Consider the following 25,942-nt stretch of genomic DNA (forward strand, 5'->3'; position numbering starts at 1 on the left):
GGAAAGAATGTCTGTTATTTTGTGTAATGTTTCCTTTCAATATTAGGCTATATTACAATGTTATGGTATTCTTATAGAATTACATCTGAATCTAATGACTGTACAATTTCTTAAATTTATAGTTAATCAAATACCTAAAAACGGCTAAATAGACATTGTACAGTTATGTTGTAAACATATGTTTATTAAAAATAAATATATTAAGTATGTTGTCTGTCTGCTAAATACATTTTGTAGAAAATGTTAACATTTGAAGTGAAGTTTTATAAAATTACATATGGTTTACAAAACGTAGCAGCTGCAGCAGCAGCAAGATAGTAGCCTAACAAAGTTTTCTGCGGTGTATTTAACAATATAAATATATGAATATCTATTTTGCTTTTTATGTATTTTCAAAGACACGATAAGTGCTGCCAACTCTCGCGCATTCAGCGCGATCTCGCACCACACGTCCATTTTATCATGAAACACATGACGGAGCAAAGACACACAATGCGCTAAATCACAAAAAGCCTCGGCTTTCATATTTTTTTAAGTTTTATCAGAGAATGTCTAATAGAAGTTTTATTACGAAATTCAAACAAATTTAGTCTTGGCGCTTTCAATATGTCATGACAAATCGCCTCAGATCATGAAGTGACGCGGGGGCGCGCTTGAACCGATCATCACTTTTTTACTACTAACTTATTTGTTAAAGCACAAAATGAACATCGGAAGCAGAAGGTAGGCTAACTTATGTCGAAGGAACCAGTAAAACTCACTGAAATGTATAATGTCTCATGTAATCGCTCAATGTTTCAACCGCAGATAAAACAGCATAATGTCACGTAACGTAATGTTGTACAAAATTACCTCAGAAAAGCCATTCAGTGGCCAAACTTTAACGAAAAAAATAACTCTAGAGAAAAGCATTTAGCAATAAAATGATTATTTGACATTTTTACATTAAAAACTTATTATAACATTGTTATTGTTATTAAAGTATTATTAAACTATAAAAACAGTTGTTAATTAACCTTTAATAGCAGTATCATCTTGGCAGGGTTCTCTGTATAGTTGAGAAAGATTTTTTTTCCTTGAAAAATGAATATGTGTTAATTTTAATAGATTTAAAGTAGCCTACTTGTGTTTAGCATATTTCTTAAAAGTGTAACTAAACATTTATTACCAATGTACTTCTAGTATAATTTTTTTTAGAAATATATTTAAATGCAATTCAATATATTTTCAATGCACTTCAAATAAATATGTTGGAAATACAAATTATTATAAACATACTACTTGAATTCAACTGAGCAGATCTGTTGTTATTGCTTTATTTTGTCATATTTAATTCTGATTTTAAACCACGACTTGATTTTGTAATTGCAGACGCCAATGACGGAAAGAAACTTGAGTTTGTGAACAAGACAAATGGAGAGGCTGAGAAGAAGAAAGACAGACATGTAGGTTCTGGCCAAGATTTAGTCTATACAGTGATTTTCAGTCATTAATGCCATTTGACTGCTCACTTGATTATTTTATTTATTGATAATAATAATAAATAAATATATAAATAATATTATTTAATTTTTATATTTGCAAGACAAGTATTTATTCTTGACACTGTCTATTGAAAATAGTAAACATGGCTAGTTTAGGTTTGTCCTTTTTCACTAGAGGCTGTGGTGGTTTATGTTTTTTTTTACTTGCAAATCAATAGCCTACATATTTAATGTCTGCATCCACTAATATTACTGTATTAACACACAAAATGTGCAATGTTAGAGAAACTCCAGAAACAAAACACTTTTACAAAAAACATATTCATCTCCTCTATTATTCATAGGAGCAGATATTAGTTAACAGCCTCCCCAAAGTTTGTAAAAGAAATCATTTTATTATTATGTATGACCAATTTTGCAAAATCATCAATTACATCAGTAAAATCAAATCATTCTCTTAATCTTTTATAAAATATTTTAAGTACAGAATTCAACAATAAATAAGTCAATGTATAAAAAATTATTTAGGTTTAAATTTCAATTTAAAGAGAGTAATATATCACGTTTTATTCTTCTCTTTTGAACTTCTAAGACATAATCTTCCATATTTTTTTAATTGATCAATTATGATTAATTACATGTTTCCTGCAGAACCATGTCTTTCATTCTGTGAATATGTAAAGTAAAATATACAATTTTACGCAAGTTGAAGGCACTGTATGGTAACATGTCTGATCATTAGTTTTTTTGTGACTTGACAGTATAGATCTCTGTGAAGCTCTGACAGGAACTGATCGACTCTCGAATTATTTACAACAGTAATTATTTATTTCCACATCCTCCTGAAAGGAACGGCGTCAGATGCTAACGTTGCTGCTTCAAGCCGAGAAGCAAGAGGCTAAAGATGACAGATGACACTTCTGGAGTGACTGTGACCGCTCTTACACCTGGAACACATGAAACACAAATGAGTTTTATTGCATAAATTCATAACTCTTAGAACAGGTGAGAAAAGTTCCAGTTTCTCATCTTTAGGTGTGAATTATGAAGTGACTTTTTCATGTAAAGAGCTCCAGGAAACCACATATAGAGCTCAATATTCTCATAACATGGTTGTCATTTACCGTCGGCACTTCTCCTGGATGTGTCCGTCTCAGGTCCTTCATCTCATCCTGAGCTCTTGCTTTTGGTGGATTTTTTCCTCAAACGGAAAGAGATCTTCTGAAGAGACGACACTTCCGGAGTGGCTGTGACACCTGGAACAAAAACACAGAAATAAGGGTGCTAAATTCATCACACTTAGAACAGGTGAGGTTTTCAAAATACATCTTAAATAGTGTTTAGCTCGTGGCTCAGTACCTAAAACCAGTTGTGTTGAATAATCCTGTCCAGATCAAGCCGACGCTCCGGCTTCTGCTGCAGAAGTGAGCAGATCAAATCACAGCATTCTGTGAGAAAGATGGAGAGACGTCTGATTATTACGTCAACTTTACATCCGCTCTACTTTCATTATTCTACGCTGTGAGATCTTCAGGTCAAATTCCTGCATTATCTACACGGCCATCTCCTATAAAGCCTATGAAGTTTCGCATTAGAATTGTACTTGAAGTAATAAACAAATCACCCTCTGTCAAGCTGGATTTGTACCAGGTGTTCATATTGGTCCTGTAGAAGTCGGAAGTATCTGGAAAGTATCCACACAGCATTCTGAACAACAGGATCCCCAGAGACCACACCGTCGCCGGCTTTCCGTGAAACTCGCCCTTCATTCTGTACTCGGGAGGGCAGTACGAATCTGTGCCTGGAGGAAAGAGTGTTTGTCAGATGTGTGAGTCTCTACCACAGCAGTCATTAGCATACGAGTGTTGAGTTAATGATTCACAAGAGCTCTGAGAACTGATACACACCAGAGTAAGTCGTGTAGGGAGATTCTGTCAGGAGATCGCTGCATCCAAAGTCGATGAGTGTGACGTCGCGGCTCTTAACGTTTATCAGCAGGTTCTCCAATTTGATGTCGCCATGGTAAACTCCACGGCGACAGCACGCATCAGCGGCTAGTGTTGCCGACCACATGATGTGCCGCGCAAACTTCTCCTCAATGCGGCCGCCGTTGTGTTTCACAAAGTCGAACACATCCATGCAGTGCGAGAAACGCTCGAGGACCATGACGTAGAAGTCCTGCTGGTCCTGCCAGTCCAGAAGCTTGATGATGTCCATCGCTGGACCTTTTCTACTGGCCAGGATCGTCAGAGCCACTTCTTTGGGAAGGGGTTCGGGATGACCAGGCTGGAAGAAAGAAACATATGATGTCAGATGGTTTAAAATAGGGATTTAACTCAGTTTGTCTGCTGATAAAATCACTTATACTCACAATGCTGATGCATTCCATGTGTTCCGTCTTTTGGATAAATTTCACCGCCACCTGATGGACAACACAAAAAGCAATGAATGTGTGTAGAGATCATATCATAACGTCCGAGCAAGACTTTAAATCCTAACAGGTCAAGAAGAGCCCTAAATAGTGAATATAGGATACAGTAAGATGTCTTGCTTAGGATAAAGTGAGATATCAAAGGATGAGAAATAATTTGTATCAAAAACAATTTGCTAAACTAGTAGTGGTGAGTAAAAAAGAAAAAAAAAGTCAAACCTTCTGGTCATCCGCCAAACGAGTGCCTTCATAGACGGCACCAAATCCCCCTTGCCCCAGCTTCCGGCCAATTGCATATCGGCTGCAAATGTCGTCTGTAAAAGATGAAGAGAAGAAGACGAGGTTTAGTGGTGCTTTGCAGATATTGTGAGATTATTGTTGGGGACTGTGGCCGGAAACTCACCCTCAGGTCTCATGTTCTCCTGGTTACGGAGAGGAGACGTCTCACCCGCTGTCAGACGGACTGGAGCGTCGTGGACTGGAGTTTGAAGCTCAGCGGCGGGAAGGACTTCAGGATCATCGGCAGGAGGTTCCTCCAGATCAATGAGCTCTACAGATCTAGAGATGGACTGTAGAGGCTTTTGATCTAAACAGGAGAATATCAGCACTAGAAGTGAGCTAGCAGCTGAAAACAATACTGATTTATGAGGAGCAGCAATTCTTTGATATTAAAGTCAATTACTATTGTTCACCTATTGATTTTTAAAGTGCAAAGTATATTACTCATTTTTACACTTTTGAGGTTTCTTAATTCATTAATTATAGAAATAAACTTAAAAAAGTCTGTTTAAAACCACCCTACAGGGGGCAGAAGGTTCCCGTTACTTATTTAACAGGTGTAAATTATGAAGTGACTTTTTCACGTAGGAATCGGATATTAAATATATATTCTCATAACGTGGTTGTCATTTACCGTCGGTACTTCTCCTGGATGTTTCCGTCTCTTGATCCTTCATCATCTCACCCTGATCCGAGCTCTTGTTTTTGCCGGATTCTTTCTTCCGTCTGAAAGAGAGACTCTTAAAGAAGTTGAAGTCGCCCACTTTCTTCATCTTCCTCTTCAGACGCGAGATGGGAAGCTGGTCTCTCTCTCCCTCGGGCTTCTTCTCGTCAGGCCGATGGGGAAGATGGTTTGAGGGTGTGCGGTCACGGTGATGGAGGTCGTGAACCTGCTCGCTATTCGTGAACGGTTGTACTCGTGAACTTCCGTGTCCCATGATGAATCGCTGTTGTGTATCAATCACACTAAAGCAGCTGCAAACTCAGTAAATGAGTAAAGTGTGAAGAGTTACATGGCTTTAATAAGGCACGCAGACGTTCTAAAAATAATCCAACTCTTTATGACGTCATAATGGCTCTGACGTCACTTAGCTGAGGGGAAAGAATAGGCTTGTTTGAGATGAGCAAAATCTGCGCAGAACCGATCACCGGTGATCAGCGCGAGATGCATGCCGGTTAGAAATGTGTCCGAGTGCGGTCCGCCTTGCTCTGATGTCATGCTGACGTGAGTCAAAAAAGTCTCGCGACCGCAAGGCGCACGTGTCGGATTCTGCAGTCGCGCGCAGTTGCTCTCCACCGACTGCGCTGATCAAAAGCATGATGGGAAACGACTTGCTGACGACACAGCTTAATGCTCATTGGTTTAAACAACCGTGATGTATTGTTCTCTTTTAAAATGTTTGATTTTAAAACTCTGATATCATGTTTTATGTGTATAGATTATGTGTGGATATCCCCAAACTCTCTGACAGTGCGATCTATGTGATGTAATTTAACACACAAAAAAAAACACATAGGCCTATCTGTATTAAAGAAAAAAATGATTCATAAACATATAGGCCTATTTAAAATGGAATTAAATAAGTACTTTGGGTGTCTTGTTCATTATATTTATTTTCATATTCAAGCAACAAAACTTAAAATACATCCATTTATTAGCAACACCGTGCACGAGTGTGAATCCCGTGAATCCCGCGATATCCGCCTTTGATCTCACAGGTGTCAGATCCACTGCGAGAAGAGCGATCTGTCCGGCTTGCCTGCGCTTTTTTCACTCCTCCTCTCACTGCAGCCGCCTACTCTCGACTACATTTCAGGCGAGGCAAGGCGCATCTCAAACAAGCCTATTGTCTGTTATTTTGTGTAATGTTTCCTTTCAATATTACAATGTTATATTCTCATGCTTGTAGAATTACATCTGAATCTAATGATTGTACAATTTCTTAAATTTACAGTTAATCAAATACCTAAACACGGCTATAGTTTTAAACATTGTACAGTTATGTTATAAACATATGTTTATTAAAAATAAATATATTAAGTATGTTGTCTGTCTGCTAAATACATTTTGTAGAAAATGTTAACATTTGAAGTGAAGTTTTATAAAATTACATAGGCTTTTACAAAACGTAGCAGCTGCAGCAGCAGCAAGATAGCCTAACAAAGTTTTCTGCTGTGTATTTAACAATATACATATATGAATATTTATTTTGCTATTTTATGTATTTTCAAAGACTCACGATAAGTGCTGCCAACTCTCGCGCATTCAGCGCGATCTCGCACCACACGTCCATTTTATCATGAAAAACATGACGGAGCAAAGAAGACACACAATACGCTAAATCACAAAAAGCCTCAGCTTTCATATTTTGTTTAGTTTTATTACGAAATTCAAACAATATCGTCTTTGCGCTTTCAATATGTCGTGACAAATCGTCTCAGATGAAGTGAAGCGGGAGCGCGCTTGAACCGATCATCACTTTTTACTAACTTGTTAAAGCACAAAATGAACATCGGAAGCAGGTAACGTTAGGCTAACTTATGTCGAAGGAACCAGTACAACTCACTGAAATGTATAATGTCTCGTGTAAGTTCATCGCATATGTTTCAACCGCAGATAAAACAGCACAACAATGTCACGTAATGTACATTTACCTCAGAGAAGCCATTCAGTGGCCAAACTATAGCGAAAAAAATAACTAGAGAAAAGCATTTAGCAATAAAAGGATTATTTGACATTTTTACATTAAAAACGTATGATTATTGTTATTGTTATTAAAGTATTATTAAGCTATAAAACAGTTGTTAATTAACCTTTAATAGCAGTATCATCTTGACAGGGTTATCTGTAAGTTATAGTTGAGAAAGAAGCGCGATGCATTTTTGTAATTATACAAGGTGCCATTAGAGTCGCAGAAACGATGTACTTTACCCTAGATACACTAGTAACTATCTAATTCTCCAAAATGTTGTTTCTGTGTTTTATTGTAGGATTCTCAGTATTTAGACGTCAGTCCAGTTTCTCAGAGTCAGCTGCTGGTGAAGAGTGAAGCCGCTACAGACATTACACGATCACCAGAGACTGGAAACGAATCACACAGTGATGGGTGTGTGACTTTACAGAATTGTCTTGTTTTAATCTTTTTATGGGTCTGTTCTTTTGAATTACAGGTTTTCACTCTTTTACTTTGTGCAATGGATTGTTGCTAAATTTGTTGGTAAATATTAATTTTCCTAAAAAAATGTATTTGCCTTAATTATAAATGTAGGCTAAGGTGAAAAGTTTTATTTTAGAGAAGATAAAGAGCTACACTGGTAACCCTTGCTGTAAAAAAAGCCCAAATTCTGACAATATCATACCATTTTCCATTAAAACAGTAATATACCGTAGAAAACAAAACTAGCCTGCAGGAATATACTGTGAATTAACAACGCTCAAAGTCGACACTCAGGCCCCGTCCACACTACTGCGTTTTCGTTTAAAAACGGAGACCTTTTGCTACGTTTGCACCTCCCGTCCACACTAAAACGGCAAAAAACGGAGATCCAAAACGGAGAAGTTTAGAAACGCTGCCGATCCGTTTTTCGTTTTGAGTCTCCGGAGGGCGTTTTAGTGTAGACGGGTCAAAACGGAGGACTTTAGAAACGATGACGTAGGAGAGGCTCCCGCTCAGCTCTATGCTTGGGTGTCATCAGTCATGGCGTATATCTTTGCTAGCAGCTGTTGTACAAGTAAATCCTGCATTTTACACCGCTATAACTGCCTACATGCGCCGGAGTCAAGCTATTATTCGAACGATCTGTGACAATTCCCGTGTGCAGCGGCGGCGTTGACTGTACATGGAGCGTCGGTTTGGGGTTAACCCAGAGCATGGTGGGACAATTTTATCAATGAAGTTGTGTTTACACCGGCACGCGCATGCCCAGTGTTGGTGAATGGTCACGTGATCCGCGTTTTCAGTCGTTTTAATGTGGACGGAGATCAATTCTAATACGCAGCAAAAACGCTGGTGTGGACGGAGATCGTATTCGTTTTAATTATCCGTTTCTAAACTAAAACGCAGTAGTGTGTGGATGGGGCCTCAGAGGCTGTTTTCCCAATCACACCCTATACCCTCATTCACTATTCCCTACAGTAATTCTCTGATATGGTCCACTTGAATGAAAAGAAGTGAGTGAATTCAGACACTGATGAACACCTGATAAGCAGAATCACTGAAGGACAGAGAAACAAGAACTGAAAAAGAGAAACACAAAAATTACAACTGACTTCCACGATTATTTCTTTATGTACAAAAGTTCTTGTTGAGAATTAACAGAGATTTAGTTAATAATAAAGTTTGTTGTCACCATAGACCAATTTCCAGCCGACGTCACAGTTACGTCACAGCGCCAGCTGGTGGCAGAACAAAGGGAAAACTGGAGGCGGCAAATACAAACCAGCACAGATTCGGCTACAAAATAAGGATCTTAAATTATTCTTCTTATTATTAAATGTCATCTTGTTGTGTTGTTGGGTGCAAGAATCAATGAAAAATGAATATGCTTTATCTGCAATTTTTTATTTCTAGAAAATATTCACCTCATTAAAATTGCACCGTAATGTCACTCTTTACATTGTCGTCTTCATCGCGCTGGCTCGGCAGAACTGCGGATCGTACCACACAAGTCTTGTACTTGACCATTCAGCACATAGTTATAGGCATCTAAAGATTTATATGCCCTCTGTTTCTCTATCGGGTAGGTGTAGAAGTCAGGCCACTCAACCGGAGGTAGCGTTAACGTTAATCCTGTCAGATCCTCAATCAATGAGTGTAAGGGTCGGCCAATCTGGTTCCGTCCGTTAAAATTAACTTTTGCAAAAAACAATCGTGGTCCTGGACAGTGAGCGACCTTGCACATTAAGATAAAATCGGATTTTCTCCAGTCATTGTTAAAAACAAGCTAACAAAACTTGCAGACTTCATTACGTTAATGAAGCGGCCAGAGGGATCGTTCTGCCACCACCTAAGCTCCGCCCACAGAAAAACGTCACCATGTTTACCAACTGAAAATTGGTCTATAATGGAGATCAGTATTTGCTTTCTCTTGTCCCTGGACGTCGGACAGTTGGTCAATTTAAGGCAGTCAGTTTCTGCAAGTGAAATTAGTTAACTTGAGTTTTAGTGCATTTTACAGTAACATACTGTAGATTACAGTAAAGAACTGTACAAATGACAGTAAATTACTGGCAACAGTGTTGCCAGTATTTTACTGTAAAAAAAACCTGGTAAGGTCTAACAGTGTAGATTTGATATGTACTGTAAGAATGGCCTGCTGGTGTCACCAGCAGAGGGCAACAGATCATGTGAATGAATTTCACACACAAAAAAGAAATTCAGTAAAACATTTTTATTTTTATATTTTCTAAAGGTAATTCAACTTGTTTAACACAGTTTATCACTAATTCCTAAAGAAGGCCATTTTTTAATTTAGATCAATTTTTGCTATTTTTAGTCAGTGGGAATTAAGGGAGGGTTTTTAAGATTTTTTTTTACATTTATGGGAACATAGAATTGAACTTACAAATTTACAACTTACAAATGTAGCCTGTTGCAAACCTTAGTCGGGCTTGTATTTTTATGCTTTAAACTTAATATTAACTCAAATACAGTACCTCACAAAAGTCAGTACAACCCTCACATTTTTGTAAATATTTTATCATCAGATGGTGTCAAGCAACCTGTGCAGCTCTGGTGGACTACCTGCCCAAGAAGGTTAAGGCAGTGCTGGGAAATAATGGTGGCCACACAAAATATTGACACTTTTTGGGCCCAATTTGGACATTTTCACTTTATGGGGTGTACTCACTTTTTGTTACCAGTGATTTAGACATTAATGGCTGCTATTTTTGAGTTATTTTGAGGGGACAGCAAATTGACACTGTTATTCAAGCTGCACACTCACTACTTTACATTGTAGCAAAGTGTCATTTCTTCAGTGTTATCCCATAAAAAGGTATAATAAAATATTTACAATTATGTGAGGTGTTATCTACCACATAAATGATAAATTATTTTTATTTCAAATCTATACTCTTACCGAATGCCGTCAATTCACCTTTGAGTCCATTTAGTTTATCCTGAGGAATTTTAGAAGGCATCATTGCAATTTAAAAACCAATTAAATGAACCTAGTTGTTCCCTAACTACACACAATATAAACTGACTACTGGTAGCAGTACTGCCCCCTTCTGGACACAAGAAAAAAACATGCAGATTGACAAACTCTTTGGATGCATTGATATATATTGTTTAGGTTTGTTAATACCAATGCTGATAGCTTGGTGGCTAATTAATTACTAGGAGTGTTCATTTAATGCATTAAATAAGTGTCATTACAAAACAAATTCTGCAATAAACAGGCAACAGAGCCAACTTCTTTTTATTTATGTTTTATTTGTCCTACTAAAATAAATTACTGTATAATATGTTGTTCTTTACATTCTGAATTCTGAGTATATTAAAATATATTTATATCATACACTTCAGTTTTCTATTAATAAAGTTCTCTAAATCTTTTTAAAATAATCTCGAGTAAAATACAGTGAAAAAACAGATGCAAAAAGAGTTTATTGTTCTAGTGCACAAAATGTACAGGTATATGAAATATTGAGTTTAAATCTTCCCAAAACATGCTTGGCAGGATAAATTCTGTGAAGTATTTTGTAAGACACTTCCTTAATTTTGACATTAACACAAAACTAATTTGGCAATTTCCATGCTTTGACCCAAGAGATATTAGTGCGGTTAATTTGATTAAAGGGGCACTTGGCAACTATTTTAACTTAATAAAACCGTTTAGAAATCATTTGAATGAATTAATAACCTGTTCTGGAGAGAATGGTGACTTTCCCCCACTCACCCCAGCGTCCCCAGGCGGAAAACCAACCTTGCAACAAGGGGACTGACGTCCCGGTAAGTTGGAAATAGAAGTCTCGTGAGAAGCGAGAACGAGCGAGAAACACAAACTGCTTTATGGCAATTCGACATAATTCTATGATTCCTGTATATGATGTATTACCCACTCGGTAGACATAGCTCCACACGATAAAGTTGGCCGGCTCCGATAATAACAAAAGCACATGAGCAGCGGTAGAAAGCGGAAAGCAAGTGAGTTTTTTTATGACAGTGTTGTGAAAATATACGCCGGGGAGCTGATGAGAAAACATGCGACAACAACAGTGAAAATCAGCGAGGAAATGACTAGAGTTGCCAAGCGCCCCTTTAAGGGTGTGTTCACACTTGGCATGTTTGGTTCGATTAAAACGAACTCTGGTGCGATTGCTCTGTTAGTGCGCTTCATTTGAATAAGTGTGAACGCTGCCATCCGAACCCTGGTGCGCACCGAACAAGTGGACCGACACTTAAAAGATGGGTCTCGGTCCACTTCCAAACCAACTCTGGTGCGGTTTGAATGAAATATGAATGCAATACGGACCAAAGACATGACTAACCAAAAGACTGACTAAAATTGTTCCATTATAACACATAACAAATCAAATAAAAAATACATAAAATAAATCTAACGCATACAAAGAATGCTCCACACTCACAGTGATAAAAAAATGGCCAGGCATTTAATACAAATCTATAAAAGTACAGTACACATATTACAGAAAATCATCCCGGAGCAACATGGAAGTTCGCATCATGGCAACAGAACAGGTTTAGAGCTTCCATAATCAGTGTTAGGATGATCTTTTGAGACTTAAACTGTGAGATAAGTGTAAAACCCCATACCCTTAAACAGTAAGCTACATCCATAAATTGTAAAAAAATATATATATATATATATATATATATATAATAATACAGCAAAAAAATGTTTTTGTTTTAAAATATTTTGAAGTGTTAAAAAATGGGTCTTTTTCATAAACAATGTGTAAAATATATGAGCTGTGATTATTAAATGTAAATTACTGATGGGTAATCATTATTATTAACAGATCTGTTAAAGAGTCCAAAAGTCAATCAAGTGAATAATGTGTGTGTGGAATGTTTTGTTTTCTGATGAGGGTTGCAGTGGTTCAACTTCACACATTTGCTCAGGAAAAACAAAAACAAATCTTGTAGTTGAAGTCCTACTCATCTACTCAACTGAAAAACAAAAGCAAACAAGAATATCATAGTTAAGTCTACTAATAAAACAAAACCGTATTCATTTGGTAGTACTGCATGCTTTACTGCAACACATATTTTGCCACTATATCATTTCCATACTTCCATTTCTATAACTTGTGCATTCACCTTCCATGCTGAGTGTCGATGGTATGATATAGAAGGGGTCTCCAGGGTCCTGATCATACAAGTGTTGGAAAAGCACATTTTTAACCATCTTTAGGCTCAGAGTGTAGCGTACCAACTCCTCGTGATCTGAAGGCATCATGAACTGTAGCTTAAACTGGGCTGTAGTGTCCCTGTGTCGAAACAAGGGGTTAAACGCTCATTTCTGACAACTTTAACTTGTTATTAAAGTGAAAAGTTTGTTTGGGCCACACCGAAAACCGTGCCATGCAAAACCGATGTGTGGACGAGGTTTAAAAGGCATACTGCAATCTGAACAAAAGGTAAATAGAAGAGAAGGTGTAAAATGTGACAATGGAGTGTGATATAGACTCACTGGAGATGGTTTATGGTGACATTGGAGAAGTACCGTTCCAACGCAGGAGAAGAACTGTAGACGTCTGTTAGCTGAGGGGAGATGAGATACAGACAGAAAGACTGACTAGTGTTGTAATCTTTTTTCTTCTAAAGTTTAGGAACTCAGAAGCGAAGACCAGGAGACTTGGTTGTATCTTCAGCAGGATTCTTTATTGAGAAACACGAGCTGTTGGTAGCTCGTCGAGTCTGCTTCGTCCAAAAATCTTACCTTGTGTACCTTGTGTACATATACCTTATAAGGGGGAGGGGTTACATAGAGGTGGAGACACTCTGAAACAAAGCATGTAAATGAGGTATACAGGTTTAGAAACCTGCCCTAGACTGAGAGTGATACCAATCCTAATCCAATCAGCATAACTATTCAAACTGAGCCAGGGGCTCCCAGAACCATTAAAGACAAAGAGTCTAGTAATCCGATTCATTTAACTTACAATAGAGAGACCAGGACTGGCAGAATCTCTTGCTCATTTATACCTCAAATGCTAAATTCAGTCTACAAGACTTTCTCAGTTTATATACTATTGTACTGGAACCTAAATTAAACATTTAATACATTTGTAACACTACACTAGTAACACTGTCACAGTGAAAGTAGAAGTGCAAGTTGTGGCTCATACCCTGCTCAGGCCAAGCCAGTTTCAGTTTCTTTTAAAGAGTACTTTTCATGCCCTTTACAAAGTCTTCTTGATTTTGTTTTTGTGCTCATTTAAAAAAACACATATTTTTCACATATTTGACATTGTTGCAGCACCTCTCTTTCCAGTCTGTCAGTAACACTGTTTTAGTTCTTGTCTCTATGGCTGCGTTTACACTGGGGGGAGAAAAATCGATTTTTTTTTTACTCACATCTGACACGGATCGGAATTTGTTGCACACGTGTAAACACAAAATTCAGCACAATATCCGATTTTTCCGCATCCTGTCTGTGCCACTTACATACATCCATCAGATACATGCTTGTGGGTGACAAGTTTGCCCATAAAGATAGCTTTTTAATTTGATATTATTAAACAGATGTGAGAAACTTTAAAGAAATTGAACATTCAGGAGCTGGTTTTCAACCTCTGCCCCGTGTTTTATAAACAAAACAGCTTTACTTTGCTGTAATTAAATGAAGTTATAACTTCGCTGTTATTAAACCAACAAGCTTCACTATTAGTCTCTCTCTCTCTCTGTCTCTCGTTAATTCATAAAAAAAAAAAATCTTACAGCGCTACTTTATTTCACTTCAGAATTCTAGATCTAACGAGCCATAGACGAAATAACAATCACTGTTAAAGCGATCACCGACAATCACTTTGGCTGGGAATTAATGGGTGTCTAAAGAGAATGTAAAAAATATGATATGATAATATGATCAGATATGGTCAAAAGATTGGATCTGTGCATTAAGCAGTGTAAACGCAGCCTATGAAGCCTCTCCTTATGAAAAGCGCAGTTTGCTCTGATTGGTCGGCTGGACCCGTGTGTTTTGATTGGTCAACCATTCTTGTGTTTTGGCAATGTCACCCTTTTTTTTTTTTTTTTTTTTTTTTTTGTAATGATTTAAATAAGGAATATTGTGACATGTTCGTTCTAGGAAGAAAGAATGTTGGAAACACTGTTTTTTTTACTGATATAATAGAGAATAACTGACTTTGCAGACCTTTTTCATGCTCAAACAGCAACATCACACACTAAAGAGAGTAAAAAGATGAAATATATATATTTTTTTTAAAGCATCATAGGTCCTCTTTAAATGGTTAGCTCATACAAAAATTTGTTTTGTTTTATACTCAACCTCAAGTTATTCCAAACCTCTCTCTCTCCAAGTGTTTGTTTTTTTTAAAGAAAAAAAATCCTGTCATCTGTGGTAGCTCTTCTTATTGGATTTGTGAGAATGTATCAAGAAGTAACAGGGTTTGTTTTGTGAAAGCATTGTTCATGTTTATAGTTCTGGAGTCACATTCTTTTCCACAGAAGAATAAAGTCATGCAGGTTTGGACATGAGGGCGAGTAGATGAATTTGTGGATGACAGTATATTCATTTCTGGGTAAACTATCCCGTTCCTACAAATGTCCTTAATCATGATGACTCAAGGTGTTTCTGGGGGGTTTTGAAAAAGTTTAGTGCACATATTAGTTGTGATAGTCTTAGTCACATGACTTTCTGCATGTCTGTTGTGCAATAAGAAAAAAAATCATGTTTCAAAAAACTGAAACTGCTGATAGTCCATATAGGATAATTGTCATGTGTTACCATTCTTAAAAAGGCAACCTAAAATTTAAATAAAACAAATTATGACATGAAATTATACATTCAGAACAATATCCATCCCAATACAATACAATCCACCAAACAAATACAAAACAACACATGTTAACGACACAAAATAGAATACAAGCTGCCTTATTGTCCAAGTCAACAATCCACAACTTCAATTGAGTAAAAAGACTGCAAGTATTAATAATCAAAACCCAAAAGTGTTATTATGATAATTCTCTGGGTTCAGTACAACCATGCTGTCTTTTACTTCCTCCCTTCAAACTCGGTAACCCACTAACTTTCAAACAATATATGTATGTATGCAGTGGTTAAAGTGGGATTTGGCAGGTGGGGGAACCCTCAAATTTTGTGTAGGTGCAACAGGGAAAATGGCTCACTGTGGGACAACATATTGAGTATCGTGGTATAGCAATACTTTTTGGTATAATTATCATCCCCAGCCCCACACACAGACATGTGCATTAAAATGTGAGTTATTTAGGGGGGTTCGGGGACATGCTCCCCCGAGAAAATTTTGATTTCTCTGACCTACAAATGTGCAATTTAAGTCTTTTGAAGGCCCAAAAATGGATAATAAATAGCTTTTAACACCATCAGTGGGCATTAGATTATTTTGTCAATACCTTCTCTCTCCTCATCTACATCTTTCTTTTTCTCTCAGTCTCCTTATCCTGGCCTATTTCTTCCCCTCCTAAAGCTGAATTTTGACTAATAGTCTTTTCATTTTCGTCTGTGTCAGTGAAGAAAGTAAACATAGGCTTAACTGATATTTATATGTTTTATGAATCATTTTCTTAAACAAGTTAATTACTCAAGGCTACCAGGTCAGTATTGCCAATAGGAACCTTCTACAAGCTTTGGAATTTGAAAAGTAATTTTAAATAATACAAATTATAGGCTACTTTTAACGCAGTTGGTGGAATTGGCAGACGTTCCCTCATCATGCGCTGTGGAAACGCGTCAAAGCATTCTCGGGTATAAATATGCATTATTAATGCACGTAGGTGATTTGGAACGAATATTTCATGTCGATATACAATGGTTACATAATGTTAAAACTGATCCTGCTATTGATATATTTGTAAGACCCTATAGAACAGTGGCTATAGGGAAAACAAATGTCAGGCGAAATATCGAACCTAAAACTAACTTTACCGCGCTCAACCACCGTGAGTGCATTACACGCATTTGTAATCGCTCGCGTTCAGCGGGGAGGAAGGGAGGTTGGTCGGTCGGTCGGCCAAGCTCGGGACCAGCGAGATTCGTTGAGATTAATGAATCTATTTATTTATTTATTTATCTGAGGTGCCGGAACACAGTTCCGGCCCACTTTAACCCCTGTATGTAAGTATGAGAAAGAGAATTGTATCTATCGGTTCAACCATCTAGAAAAGTAGTCCCTCCACTAAAAGGACAATCTAGACAACTTCATAGCTAAAAAAAAAACATTTCCCACCCTTTAGATGTCACTTGTAAGTGCATTGCTGTCAGCATAAATGCATTTTTTTCCCGCACAAACCGAGAGATGAGTCAAAATCATTGTCTGTGGTTATTGATAACATCAGATGGTTTCCATAGTATAGCATTGTATTGAACACACAACAATAATTTAGTTTCAGATTCAAGATTAGTGATGAAAATCGTCTGAAACTTGACAATGGTTCTGGTTAACATATCTTTAAATCCATGAATCGATTTCAATAATCATACATGTCTGTTCGATCTGTTTGACATAACAAAGAGTATGAATGGGTTTCTCAAACACACTTCAGAGGCGTAATGTCAAGTAATGGTCATATCATTACCTGCTGTTCCAGCTGCAGTGTCTCTTGGTCTGAAGTGAAACTGCTGTTGTCCACAGTAAAATACCCTCTGAAGAAGCGCTTCACCACAAATGATGATTTATCATAATTTTCATCCCCATCGTCATCACTAACTTTAAAACACAGAGGGTTACAAAAAAACACACAGAATTAAAATGTTATACAGGAATTACTTAACACATCAAGACACGATCATAAAGTTTATGCAGTTAAAATATTATGTAAATGAGTAAAGCATGATCAGTTATGATTATTTATGCCATGGTTCCATCATCTCTGGGAATTCATAGAGAAAGGCTTCTCTGATCTCACTACTTTAAACATCAATTTAAAGCCATATGTTCACGCCAGATCCGACTGGCATCAGCTCAGAACAGGAAGGAGAGGCTACAGTGAGCAAATAGACTCTACATGAACTAGAAGAAGTGGGAAAACTCAAAATCTGTCATGACCGGCATGGCGTGAAAGGCTGTAAGGGTCAATGACATAATAGTTGTTGGTTCAGATGTGTGATATGGTGTAGCATGTGGTCATGTAACGTGCATAACATGCAGAAAAAAGTCAAAAGGGAAGAGAGGACTCTTGCAGTCGTTATGACTATGTGGCTGTGTCCCAAAGCTTAGACCAGTAGCACCTCATTGCAGTACACGAGATCCAGGGGGCGGAGTTGGATCCAGATCTAAGGGGTGGAGATGGGTAGGATTAGGGGTGGGGTTAGGGATCAGGGGGTGGAGATGGGTAGGATTAGAGGTGGGGTTAGGGATCAGGGGGTGGAGATGGGTACGTTTAGGGGTGGGGTTAGGAATCAGGGGGTGGAGATGGGTAGGATTAGGGGTGGGGTTAGGGATCAGGGGGCGGAGATGGGTAGGATTAGGGGTGGGGTTAGGGATCAGGGGGTGGAGATGGGTAGGATTAGGGGTGGGGTTAGGGATCAGGGGGTGGAGATGGGTAGGATTAGAGGTGGGGTTAGGGATCAGGGGGTGGAGATGTGTACGTTTAGGGGTGTGGTTAGGAATCAGGGGGTGGAGATGGGTAGGATTAGGGGTGGGGTTAGGGATCAGGGGGCGGAGATGGGTAGGATTAGGGGTGGGGTTAGGGATCAGGGGGTGGAGATGGGTATGTTTAGGGGTGGGGTTAGGGATCAGGGGACGGAGATGGGTAGGTTTAGGGGTGGGGTTAGGGATCAGTGGGTGGATATGGGTACGTTTAGGGGTGGGGTTAGGGATCAGGGGGCGGAGATGCGTACGTTTAAGGGTGGGGTTAGGGATCAGGGGGCGGAGATGGGTAGGATTAGGGGTGGGGTTAGGGATCAGGGGGCGGAGATCGGTACGTTTAGGGGTGGGGTTGGGGATCAGGGGACGGAGATGGGTAGGTTTAGGGGTGGGGTTAGGGATCAGGGGGTGGATATGGGTACGTTTAGGGGTGGGGTTAGGGATCAGGGGGCGGAGATGCGTACGTTTAGGGGTGGGGTTAGGGATCAGGGGGCGGAGATGGGTAGGATTAGGGGTGGGGTTAGGAATAAGGGGGTGGAAATGGGTAGGATTAGGGGTGGGGTTAGGGATCAGGGGGCGGAGATGGGTAGGATTAGGGGTGGGGTTAGGGATCAGGGGGCGGAGATGGGTACTTTTAGGGGTGGGGTTAGGGATCAGGGGGCGGAGATCGGTACGTTTAGGGGTGGGGTTGGGGATCAGGGGGTGGAGATGGGTAGGATTAGGGGTGGGGTTAGGGATCAGGGGGCGGAGATGGGTACGTTTAGGGGTGGGGTTAGGGATCAGGGGTGGAGATCGGTACGTTTAGGGGTGGGGTTGGGGATCAGGGGGTGGAGATGGGTACGTTTAGGGGTGGGGTTAGGGATCAGGGGACGGAGATGGGTAGGTTTAGGGGTGGGGTTAGGGATCAGGGGGTGGAGATGGGTACATTTAGGGGTGGGGTTAGGGATCAGGGGGCGGAGATGGGTACGTTTAGGGGTGGGGTTAGGGATCAGGGGGTGGATATGGGTACGTTTAGGGGTGGGGTTAGGGATCAGGGGGCGGAGATGCGTACGTTTAGGGGTGGGGTTAGGGATCAGGGGGCGGAGATGGGTACGTTTAGGTATATGTAAGGTGGGAGGAGTTAGATCTGGATCCAACTCCTCCCCCTGGATTTCATGTTCTGCAGTGAGGACCATCTCGCTTAGACAGCTGACTTGTTGCCTCGCTGACTAAACTGCTGTCTTTGAAATCAGTTTCGTGAGGTTCCTTCATATACAAACGCTGCTTGCAGGGGCAGAATAACGGTTTAATTATCTACATCAAAATAGGGCAAGCTTAGGTGAAAACTAGGCGACTATTTAATTACTACAATCATTTCTTGCTAGAAATGACATTTAAAGTGGAAAACATTGGTCAAAAACGTACATAACGTACATTTACACACAAACTGACCACTAACCGAAACTTTCAGACGCCATCTTTATTTTTTGGCTCAACTGTCACAGAATGGAAAGCACAGAATTGTGGGATATCAAAGGCAGTGAAGGATACATCTATGGGGTCTTCAAAACTTGATGAGATGAAGGTATCTCAGGAGACAGGAAGTGGAGCTAACATTGGATTCGGACGTGCCTTGATATGGCACCTCTGAAGGCAGCATTTATCAGCTTTTAGACGCAGCCCAGAAGTGGAGGACACAAGTCTGAGCTTTACGAAAACTCCCAGTTTACAAGTTGTAATCACAAGTTCTACGAGAACGTGAACACTTATTACAAGTTGGAATTATGACGTGAACACACCATAAGAAGTGTACACATGTATTCAAGGTTTAAGGAAAATTACTTTTTTCTTAATTTCTTATTTTTTAGAGGCATTAAACGTAAACTCTCAGTTTCCATGTGTGTTTGTCTAAAAGCTGCTCATTGCAGAAGGATAACGCATCACGCAAAAGATCACGCAATTTTCACGGCCTAGAAAAAATTACATCTTCACCCTTTATTTAAATATTACAATGAAAGTTTTGTTAAAGATGTTTGTTGTTGTGCTCGGAGTCATTTGTTTTTTTTGTGATAACACAATAAAACATACCATATTGTGCAGACATAACTTTTAACCAGGCTGTAATACAAAGAAATAATGAACGCATGCAAAAACAAGAGAGAACCAATGAAATATTAACTGATTATTTTGTAGTCAATGTATGCTTTTTCTATGCCATCTTTGCATAGCAAAATAAAACCTGTAGCTGTAGTTTGCCAAATGATTTTGTCAAAAAAAAAACCTTACCGACGTTTAGCGTTTTTTTCTTCCCTCATGTTATATTTAAAACATATTTTACTCATATTTTGATGGTTTATCAAGCTTATAGGGTCATTAAAAACAAATATCCCCTCTGAACGTCACGTTTGGCCACTACTGAATTGCACTATAGTGACATAATCAACAACATTAGTAATAGACAATGAAACAGAATGGAGAATCTATACCTGCACACACAATGAATGAGATCCCAATAACCAGAGCGATGACTGATAAGACGAGAAGTATCACCATCCATAGTTTGAGTTTCCACACCACCAGCTCATTCAGTTCTGTCTTCAGGCTCTGCAACTCCCTTCGCCACTGCAATCACAAGGGTTTCTTACTGTATCTCAGTGTTGTTCAAAGGCAAGTCCGGATACTGAGAGCTGTTTACTTTACAGTGCACATACAGTTTTCAGATCCAGTTATCTTGATAACACATCCTCTTAAAAAAACCAATAGTGCACATAACTGGACTAATGCACTCAGGAGGAATAAACATGCACCACATTTTACTATACGCATTATTTCCCCATGTATATACACCTAAATAATAGCTTCTAGTTTTCAGATTTACCCTTGAGGTTTCAGTTTGTGAGTCAGTTTCGCCATCAACTCCATCCACTTTCCTGTTCTCAGCAGCCTGAACACACACATCCAGACAGGTCAAAGTAAACTAAAGGGCCAGTTCGCTGCTTCATTTCTGCATGAGGTGTCAGGGCGCACATATCAAGTGAAGCTTTCTTCAATGACATGAGTGAAAGTATAGGATTAACGATTAGAGGCACACTTGTTTGTATTTGTCAACAAGGCATGCATATTTTTTATTTGAGTCACTGCATATCAAGTTTCAGCGCAAGACAAAGTGGAAGGACCAGCTTATGTAGTTGAATGAAAGAAACTATGACGGTTTTGTGCCAAAACAAACCCATTTTGACATACAGTACATTGCAAATGTATGTCCAAATGGTTATGCATGTCAAAAAATGGCTTTGCTTTGGCACAAAACCATCAGATTCATTTATTTTAAAGCCTTTCCTGTAGCTCAAACAGTAGAGAATGGCACTAGCGACAGGAAGATCATGGATTCAACTCCATTGGAATGCATGAACTGATAAAAAATGTATACGTAAATCACTTTGGATAAAAGCGTCTGGCAAATGTAAATCATTGATTTCTTTTAGCCAATCAAAAGTTATGAGTAAAAGGCATTTACCTGTGGTGTTAGAAGAATAGAAACTTCATCTGTCCCGAGCTGGTATGTGCAAGATCCATTTCCTGGAATCTCCTGTGAACACTTGCACAATTTACACAATATACACACATATTAAGATTAAAATATTGCTACAGTAGCAGTGTTTTAAAATATATATTTAGATAACGGCCACTAACAAAACAGTGCCAAACATGGCAACTGGGTCAATGTCATGAAAGAGAGTCCAGCATGAAGAAAAGGGTTAATCTTTTAAAAAAGAAGGGAAAACTAATTTTAAAATGTGCCATGTTCTTAGAAATGTTCTCTTTGTATTCATGTTGTTTTCATATGGTTTTGAAATATATGTATACCCCTTTGAAGAAACGATTCATGCAACCATTATGTAAACATTTCCTATCCACTTTGTATATATATACTATATACATATACACACATGGTTCAAATCTGGACTCTGACCGATGCCAAAACATGAGCCTGGTGGACTTGTTCTCAAGCCACTTCTTGGTTGTCTTTCCAATTCGGGAATATCAGGATATCATCTGATCATTCCTTTTTAGATAACAACTTTTCATTTGTGGGAAGCAAGTTATACTGTCTACTTGTACTCCAAAGCATTATAGCTTTTTAACATTGCTTAGACACTAAAAATGGTACATGAGGCTTACTCAGTGAAACCATTGACTCGCATCTTCAGACCAAGTCTGCAAAACTGCAAGCAAATGATCTGCTTTACACACAGTTTGCAGTTGTAAAAGAAAAAAGCTAAACACAGTTAGACACATTACTCAACTAACAGCTCTTGTTTCTCATTTGGGAAACATTACCATACAGATGGCTCAATTATTTCCCGATTACTTACACCCAACGATCATGTGTGAAAACACTTATACATGATTTGTTTACTTAGAAATCCAAACTCATTGTTCTGAGGGAGAAATTATTTAGTTTTTAACCCCTTTGTTTATAGTGTAAAAATACCTAATTTGAATTTAGAAACTCAATGTTTTGAGAAACAAATACATTTTTCACCCTTGCATTTATGTTTATTTTGTAAATATATACAAGTCAAGTCACCTCTATTTCTCAAGCTCAAGTCAGTTCAGTATTGATTCAGTTCAGTTCAATAATTGTACAATTAGTAGTGTTTATGAAGAAGTGTATATGGCTAATCATTTGATGGTTTATGTGTATAGAGTTACTATACAAAAGCACCATTTTTCAAAAAGTGAAATAGTTTTGAATTAAGTGTTTTGCAAGTAGTTCTCTAGTTTTGCAAGTAGAGTTTAGAGAAATGGACCCATAGTTTCAGAAATTGTATGCAAACAATTTTAAAAACAACAAAAAAACCTCTACGGCCTGGTTTCACAGACAGGGCTTAGATTAAGTCAGGATTAGACCTTGAAGTAGCTTTTATAAACGTGTCTTAGAAAAAAAAAAACATTACTGCTGTATGCATCTTGAGACAAAACAATGGCACTGACATATTTTAAGATATGCCAGTGCAACTTGCTTTCAGTTAAAAGGATATTTCCCCCAAAAATGTAAATTAGCCCATGATTTAACCTCAAGCCATCCTAGGTGTATATGTCATTCTTCTTTCAGACGAATACAATCGGAGTTATATAAAAAATATTTTTATATAACAAATTTTTATATAACCAGCTGACGGCCATACGCAAGTCGACTTGCGCCAAAAGAGTAACATTTGACGATGTATGACGGAGGATGTAGGAGTAACCCCAGGGACGAGTGGAGCACTTTTATCATGGATAGATGCACTTTTATCGACTTCAAAACAGAAAGCAGTCTAATAGTTATAATGGCAGTCCATTCACTGCCATTATAAAGCGTGGAAGAGCCAGGACATTTTTTTATATAACTCTGATTGTATTCGTCTGAAAGAAGATTGTCATATACACCTAGGATGGCTTGAGGCTGAGTAAATCATGGGGTAATTTTCATTTTTGGGTTAACTATACCTTTAAAACAGGGGCTAGTCTTAAGCCTTGTCTGTGAAACCAGTGGAACATGATTGTTCACAGTGAAGTATCTCACCAATACCAGCAGCTAAAAGGCTCCCCACACAATGACACCTCATCCCCCATGCTTTACTGTGGTAGAGATGCATTCATATTATATTTCTCGCCAGGTTTTTGAAGACACTGCTAAGGAACATCACCGTGCAACTCTGTCTTTGATGTTTTTCTGAGACAACAATGCCTTTTTAAGCAGTGCATTTGCTTAATTTTTGCTTATTTTCTGAACATTATTTGTGGTTAAGACCAAGCATTTAGCCATTTTGGGCTCGGCTCATTTAAAAATTTTTATTTTTTGAACCAGAAGTGTGAGTGTGTTTGATTTTCAATTTACAATTTTTTTTTTTTAACAATTTCCTGTATTCAAGTCATTGACTGTATTCATGAATGAATTTCTAGTGTAGTGTGTTTTATAGAATGATAATGAAATAACATATAAGAAAAAAAAATTCTATTGCCAGGTCACTTATCCACATAATATTATATTCATTAATGACCATATGTAGCCTTGTAATCCTGTAAACAAGCCTAAAATGGTTTGCTTATCTTAGCTGGTCTCCAAGCCTGGTCTGTTGCCTGGTTTTATAAGTTTTTATGAGAATCATTAAACTAGCTGAAGACCATCTTGGCCAGGCTGGGAGACCAGTTTAAACCAGCAAATAGCGTTTAACGCTTAGACCAGCAAACTTCTCAGCTTTTGGACATACATGGTAGCCTATAAAGCTGGAATAAAATAATGTATGTAGCATAATAATTCAGGTCATGGTTTGCATTTAAATACTAAGGTAGCCTACAACTACAGTACTTTTTGTACGGAATTAATAAGTAAAATCAAAGCGTTTTTTCCACAGATAATTCGATCAAACAGCGATAATACAAGTCCGGTCCCTTATTGCTCTCTGAACGTGTACACGCTTGCCCAGACACCGTGAGAAACTAAACTAGTCAATGAACATAAGACTAGATTAGAATGAATAAAATAAATATTGTTGCCACTTTACCTCAATTCCTTGGTCACCGGGGTCGTTATTGTTGTCACGGCCAAATTTTAAAGGCGTTAACTCCAGCTCGTCGCTCATTCTTCCATAGACACTATTAAACAGGCAACCTGCGATACACACACCCGGAACTGACTGAGGCAATGAGTAACGCGTTTCCCCGGAGCGGTGTTATGGCTAGAAACAATGCCGTGTTGTTATACACTCTGTTACATTTTGTTAATAAAGAATAAATAAGCTGGTTCCATATTTCTTCTCAATGTGGATGCTGATAATGGTAAACTCCAAGTGTTAAAGTGTGTCTCGTATTTCAATTGCGAGGACTGTATGTGTGTAATAAAGCGAAACTGAAGAAAAGTACAGCTGAGCTGGGATGTTACAGGAACTGTGGGTGTAGTAGGTCATGCCTTTGCTGAGGTCATAAGTTCTTCCACTGACGACTGATTCATATTACAACAATGACACCAAATGTGTTGGCATTCAAATTGTTCCAGGTAAACACAGGTGTCAACCCGTCTGCCCCCTTGTGGACAGGACACGTATACAGACTGCATTTTGAGCAAATTTGAATTCAACCAGCAATGAAAATTCAGTCACGTTCTCACCCCGTGTATTTCCAAAACCATATTTTATCAGTGGAACAAAAAATAATTGGTTTTGAGGTTTTAAAGTGTGTTCACCCTGCATTACAGAGAATGAGAACTGTGGCTGCATTTCGAGTGTTTACACAACCTTTGCGCTATTCTTCTGAAGCAACAGCTTGTGTGAGAACTGTATTTAAAGGGATAGTTCACCCAAATGAAACTTCTGTCATCATTTTCTCACCCTCAAGTTGTACCAAACCTGTATGAATTTATTTCTTCTGCTGAACACAAAAGAAGATATTTTGAAAAATATTGGTAGGTAAACTACGGAAGCCCTGAACCACAACGTAAAAATATTTTTTTCGAGACTTTAATCTCGAAATATTTCGACTTTAATCTCGACATATTTCGACTTTAATTTCCACTTTATTGTCGAAATGCTAGAAATTATTCTCATTAAAAAAAATTACGTTGTGGTTCATGGCTTCCGTACTTTTTATAAATACTATTTATTTCCATAGTATTTATTTAGTTTATTTTTTTTACATACTATGGAAGTCAGTGGGGCCCATCAACTGTTTGCTCCATACGGGTTTGGCACAACTTGATGTCATTCATTTTTGGGTGAATATCCCTTTAAGTCCAAATTAATTTGAACTCATTCAAATACACCATGGCAAGACATAAAACCAAAGTTCTGTCATTGGTTTTCACATGTCTTGTGCCGAATCACAATTGCCATTTTGATATGTAATATTTCAATGGAAATCTATTGATACTTAAGAGATTTGTTTGGGATTTTTAACTTTCATTGTATTGAAAAAAAAATCCATTCTGCAAAATGAAGAAAA

General features: G+C 38.3%; 2 protein-coding genes across 2 annotated transcripts; both read right to left on the bottom strand.

Annotated features, from left to right (window-relative positions):
• Positions 1–2,753: 2,753 nt before the first annotated feature.
• Positions 2,754–4,010, bottom strand: LOC130100517 (serine/threonine-protein kinase pim-2-like). The gene is made up of 4 exons (XM_056265990.1): positions 3,856–4,010; positions 3,392–3,770; positions 3,109–3,285; positions 2,754–2,932 (listed from the first exon to the last, which is right to left on the bottom strand). The coding sequence occupies exons 1-4, from the start codon at positions 3,871–3,873 to the stop codon at positions 2,844–2,846; spliced, it is 663 nt and encodes a 220-aa protein (XP_056121965.1). The 5' UTR covers positions 3,874–4,010; the 3' UTR covers positions 2,754–2,843.
• Positions 4,011–12,074: 8,064 nt separating this feature from the next.
• Positions 12,075–20,878, bottom strand: LOC130100515 (TPA-induced transmembrane protein). The gene is made up of 6 exons (XM_056265988.1): positions 20,835–20,878; positions 20,443–20,578; positions 16,968–17,098; positions 12,856–12,926; positions 12,483–12,652; positions 12,075–12,332 (listed from the first exon to the last, which is right to left on the bottom strand). The coding sequence occupies exons 2-6, from the start codon at positions 20,507–20,509 to the stop codon at positions 12,325–12,327; spliced, it is 447 nt and encodes a 148-aa protein (XP_056121963.1). The 5' UTR covers positions 20,510–20,578; positions 20,835–20,878; the 3' UTR covers positions 12,075–12,324.
• Positions 20,879–25,942: the final 5,064 nt, after the last annotated feature.

Source organism: Rhinichthys klamathensis, unplaced genomic scaffold (assembly GCF_029890125.1).
Source record: "Rhinichthys klamathensis goyatoka isolate OS25496 unplaced genomic scaffold, OSU_Roscu_1.1 h1tg000243l_1, whole genome shotgun sequence".
NCBI classification, from domain to species: domain Eukaryota; kingdom Metazoa; phylum Chordata; class Actinopteri; order Cypriniformes; family Leuciscidae; genus Rhinichthys; species Rhinichthys klamathensis.

Excerpts from the sequence above, each read along its gene's own strand:
- LOC130100515 (XM_056265988.1), bottom strand. The coding sequence starts at position 20,509 with ATGGTGATACTTCTCGTCTTATCAGTCATCGCTCTGGTTATTGGGATC. Across the intron at positions 17,099-20,442 it reads CTCATTCATTGTGTGTGCAG|TTAGTGATGACGATGGGGAT; the intron begins GTATAGATTCTC and ends TGTGTTTTAAAG. Across the intron at positions 12,653-12,855 it reads GTCACCATAAACCATCTCCA|GGACACTACAGCCCAGTTTA; the intron begins GTGAGTCTATAT and ends GTTTCGACACAG.
- LOC130100517 (XM_056265990.1), bottom strand. Across the intron at positions 3,286-3,391 it reads TCCCTACACGACTTACTCTG|GCACAGATTCGTACTGCCCT; the intron begins GTGTGTATCAGT and ends TCTTTCCTCCAG. Across the intron at positions 2,933-3,108 it reads CAAATCCAGCTTGACAGAGG|AATGCTGTGATTTGATCTGC; the intron begins GTGATTTGTTTA and ends TCTTTCTCACAG.